This window comes from Bison bison, unplaced genomic scaffold, assembly GCF_000754665.1.
Source record: "Bison bison bison isolate TAMUID 2011002044 unplaced genomic scaffold, Bison_UMD1.0 scf7180017864037, whole genome shotgun sequence".
In the NCBI taxonomy this organism is placed as follows: domain Eukaryota; kingdom Metazoa; phylum Chordata; class Mammalia; order Artiodactyla; family Bovidae; genus Bison; species Bison bison.
Genome location: NW_011494609.1, coordinates 1910122 through 1915004, shown reverse-complemented (window position 1 = coordinate 1915004; position 4883 = coordinate 1910122). Strand labels below are relative to the sequence as shown.

At 44.9% G+C, this 4883-nt stretch overlaps 1 protein-coding gene across 1 annotated transcript in view; it reads right to left on the bottom strand.

Moving 5' to 3' along the window:
* Positions 1–4883, bottom strand: part of DSCR3 (Down syndrome critical region 3) — a 33415-nt gene that overhangs the window by 12738 nt on the left and 15794 nt on the right. Inside the window, exon 4 of the mRNA XM_010834978.1 lies at positions 752–895. Coding sequence (XP_010833280.1) covers positions 752–895 — 144 coding nt within the window. The remainder of the gene's footprint in view (positions 1–751; positions 896–4883) is intronic.

Sequence of the window (4883 nt, the reverse complement as noted above, 5' to 3'; positions counted from 1 at the left end):
ACCCCCCGGCCCCAGCTCCAGGCACCCGGGCAGTCTGGGCCCTGGGAGCAGACTGTTCGCACACGTGCCTCAACGGCAGGCACTACACCTTCCTGAGGGAAGGTACTCCAAGCCTTGGTTTACAACCACACTGAGAAAACCCACAACTCTGGAAGCGAGTCTCTCAAGTGCTGATGGAGGAAAAGAAAAGAAAGCTGTGGGGACACGTGGACAGGCCCTGAAATCTGCATGCTCTTTGTGAACCCTTCTTTCCCCTTAACTCCTCCTCCTCGGAACTTAAAAGAGTTAAATCTGCCCTTCAGGAAAAAGAAACTACGTACAGCAGAAAGTTTACATCCTAGAACACAGACCCTCAAGCAACAGGAAAGAAGGGTTCCACCGGCATTCTTACCTGGATGCAGCTGGACTAAAATAACAGTTATAATAACAGTTTTGCTTTAGGAAGGTCAGAGGTGAGAAGGCCCAGGCACAGTTTCCCAGAGCACACTGGGCTCTGTAAGGGCTGAAGGTATCCCCCTCAAGTCCCCCTAACCCTGTCTGATGAGAATAAACACAAGCAGACTTTCGGTAACAGCATATATTCAGAATCAAAATATCTGCATGTGTTTTTTTCAGTTTGATTACTGAGTCGTAAAAGCACGCCTGCCACCGTTCCCAGCAAAATAACAACAATGAAGCTGAGGCAGCACGTGCAAACCAACCCCAAACACTTGGAAAAGGAACTAAAAACGTGCAAGTCAGGCATTCTTACCTTAACGGAATTATAGAAGGCTTCGAACACCCCCACGCTCTTGGCACTGAGCTGCAGGTTCACGGTTCCTTCCACCGTCAGGGAGAGGCCCTGGTGCTGGACTGAGTCCTTCCCAGATATGACCACCACTCCGGACAGCATTTCCTGGGGAGGGGAGAGAGCCACCCGACACGTTAGCATGGCTCTTTCATCCGCCTGGTTCACTAGCAAAGTCGGCCTCTGGAACCATCAACGTGGTCCAAGATGAAGACGCTCAGTGGACACTTGTCACAGACAGATACCCGGACGGCACTGTGGGGAAGGCCCGGCCCTGGGGGTCCAAGGGGGTAGAATCTTATCCCCCCACCACCTTCCGGACACAGCTTGATTCCCACTGGACAATCCCAACACAGGTCCGGTTTCAAAAGGGCAAAGAGCAGGGCCTGGGGGAATGGCAGATTCAGAGCCACCAGGCACAGGAGCGTGTATGACGACCCCCTCAGAAGGATGACACAGGGAAGACCCTCTTCTTTACCTTCTTCCTCAGTGACGCTAAGATGAGGACACACTGGCAAAGGCACGAGCAGCTCAGCGGGATGTCCCCTGCCCAGCGAGCCTAGGGGCCACCCTTCAGCACCCTCCGCCCCCCACCCCGCCCCACTATCCTGCTTCACAAGCTGGTGGACGGTCCAGCACAAGGACCCCGCACCAGACCATCATTCACTTCTCCGAAGACACTGAAGTCGGAGAACACAGACATTAACCTCACGCCTGCCTGTCACCTCAGACCTGACAGTCTCCACCTGCGATGGGGGTTTGTGTGCAGCAGGGAGCTAAGGACTGTGGTGCTGGAGAAGACTCTTGAGAGTCTCTTGGACTGCAAGGAGATCCAACCAGTCCATCCAAAGGAAATCAGTCCTGAATATTCATTGGAAGGACTGATGCTGAAGCCGAAGCTCCAATACTTTGGCCGCCTGATAGGAAGAACTGACTTATTGGAAAAGACCCTGATGCTGGGAAAGATTGAAGGCGGGAGGAGAAGGGGACGACAGAGGATGACATGGTTGGATGGATTCACGAACTCAGTGGACGTGAGTTTGGGTAGACTCCGGGAGTTGGTGATGGACAGGGAGGCCTGGCGTGCTGTAGTCCATGGGGTCGCCAAGAGTCGGACACGACTGAGCAACTGAACTGAACTGAACCGAAGAGCATCCACAGCAAATACAAAACGACACCTTTCTGAAATGACCTTCAGATTCGGTGCGTGATTGCTGTCACGTGATGATATGATGGCAGAAAAAGAAAAAAAATGCAAAAGTTAAAAATGGCCCCACAGATCGAAGTGTTAAAAAAAAATACCTGTTCTACTGGCATTTAAATCTGTTTATCTTTCGTTTCCTGTAGTCACTGGGTAGAAAAACATTCACCGAGTTTTCACAATCTGTGAAATCAGGGGAGTGGGGGATATTCTATGTATCTTGAAGTGAAGTGAAGTCAAAGTTGCTCAGTCATGTCTAACTCTTTGCAACCTCATGGGCTATACAGTCCATAGAATTCTCCAGGCCAGAATACTTGAGTGGGTAGCTGTTCCCTTCTCCAGGGGATCTTCCCAACCCAGAGACTGAACCTAGGTCTCCCACATTGCAGGCGGATTCTTTACCAGATGAGCCACTAAGGGAAGCCCTCTATGTCTCTTAAATATTCTAAGTATTTTGGTTTTGTTTACTGTTCCCCACCCCAAAGCCCTGAAGTCTAAATTAAAACAGTATCAGCTCCATTTTAAGCAGAATTCAAGAGGTAGAACGCATTTTGTTCTTTACGTTAAGAAGCTCATAAGCAAATTTGCACGAAAATTCTTCTGAAATACTAATTTAACTTTTAAATTTTTAATTAAAATTAGTTCTATTAACTTCTGTACAATAGAATGAAATAAAAACCTAAGTTTTCATCAGTTAAATCCACTAGTATATTTTTAAAAATATATAGTGTCCCAGAATTGAAATCGGACAAAATAATTTCACACACTTTATCAATTAAACAACACATTGGCACTTGGTTCCGCTTCTATTTAATTGAAACATTTTCAGCTAATCTCATGGGAACAGAATCTGAGCTGACTACTGAATGCCACAGTATAAGCACAATATCAATAGAACTGTTTCCTTCCTTAATCCCTATGGCAGAAGAAGGAAAAAGCGGTGAAGTACCTGGGAAATTATCAGAGTAAAAATTTTATCACTCTCTTGTCATTCTTTAATTTGAACTAAGAAATGACAGTAGAGAGAATATTAAGAAATTAAGTAGAGAGAAATTAAGAAAATGTGTGTATGTTAGTTGCTTAGTCGTGTCGGACTCTTTGCGACCTCATAGACTGTAGCCCCCCAGACCCCTCCGTCCAAGGGATTCTCCAGGCAAGAATACTGGAGAGGGTAGCCATGCCCTTCTCTAGGGCATCTTCCTGACCCAGGGATTGAACCTAGGTCTCATGCACTGCAGGTGGATTCTTTACTGTCTGAGTCACCAGGGAAGCCCATGGTACAGTCACAAAAACTGAACAAATTAGCCTGTAAATGAGGCAAATAGGTCTTATAGGTCTTTCTTCAGGGGAAAAAATAGCAAAGCAAATAACTAATCAAGAAATAACAAATAGCAAAGACACAGCAGTAATCAAATAATAATAAAAGAACACATTGTTCAACCGCACAGAAGTGAATGTGAAAAGTCAACAAAGTGATTCATTTTTCTAGGGAAATGTAATTTATCCAAACTAACTCCAAAGGAGATGGGAAAGCTAAACAAACAAGTTAGAAAAATTAGAAAAAGTTACACACGAGTCCCCCACACCCACAAAGCACCAGGCCTAGAGAGCTTCATAGATCATTCCCAAATGTTTAAGTGCAGAAAACACCAATATTAAACTACTCCAAAACACAGAAAAAGAATTTCTTTTTAAAAAAGTTAAGCAAATACAACGACACCAAAGTAAGACAAAATCTATACACACCTGATCTGCCTCCTGAGAAATCTGTACGCAGGTTAAGAAGCAACAGTTTGAACTGGACATGGAACAACAGACTGGTTCCAAATTGGGAAAGGAGTACGTCAAAGCTGTATCTTGTCACCCTGCTTATTTAACTTATATGCAGAATACATCATGAGAAACGCTGGGCTGGATGAAGCACAAGCTGGAATCAAGATTGCCGGGAGAAATATCAATAACCTCAGATATGCAGATGACACCACCCTTATGGCAGAAAGTGAAGAGGAACTAAAAAGCCTCCTGATGAAAGTGAAAGAGGAGAGTGAGAAAGTTGACTTAAAACTCAACATTCAGAAAACTAAGATCATGGCTATCCGGTCCCATCACTTCATGGCAAATGGATCGGGAAACAATGGAAACAGTGACAGACTTTATTTTGGGGGCTCCAAAATCACTGCAGATGGTGACTGCAGCCATGAAATTAAAAGACGCTTGCTCCTTGGAAGGAAAGTTATGACCAACCTACACAGTATCTTAAAAAGCAGAGACATTACTTTTCCAACAAAGGTCTGTCTTAGTCAAAGCTATGGTTTTTCCAGTAGTCATGTATGGATGTGAGAGCTGGACTATAAAGAAAGCTGAGTGCTGAAGACTTGATGCTTTTGAACTGTGGTGTTGGAGAAGACTCTTGAGAGTCCCTTGCACTGCAAGGAGATCCAACCAGTTCCAACTAGGAAATCAGTCCTGAATATTCATTGGAAGGACTGATGATGAAGCTGAAACTCCAATACTTTGGCCACCTGATGTGAAGAACTGATTCATTGGAAAAAACCCCGATGTTGAGTAAGATTGAAGGCAGGAGAAGAAGGGGACGACAGAGGATGAGATGGTTAGATGTTATCACCAACTCAATGGGCATGAGTTTGAGTACACTCTGGGAGTTGGTGATGGACAGGGAGGCCTGGAGTGCTGCAGTCCACAGGGTCACGAAGAGACAGACACGACTGAGCAACTGAATTGAACTGATCAACATGAAGAGAATTTCAGGAAGGAAGATAGTGGGGTAGAAAATTAATATACAAAAGTCAAGAAGGCAACACGTCCACAACAACAATCAGTGAGAAAACATGTTGGAAAAAAATGTTTTTTCAACAGCAAAAAAAAAAAAAAAAA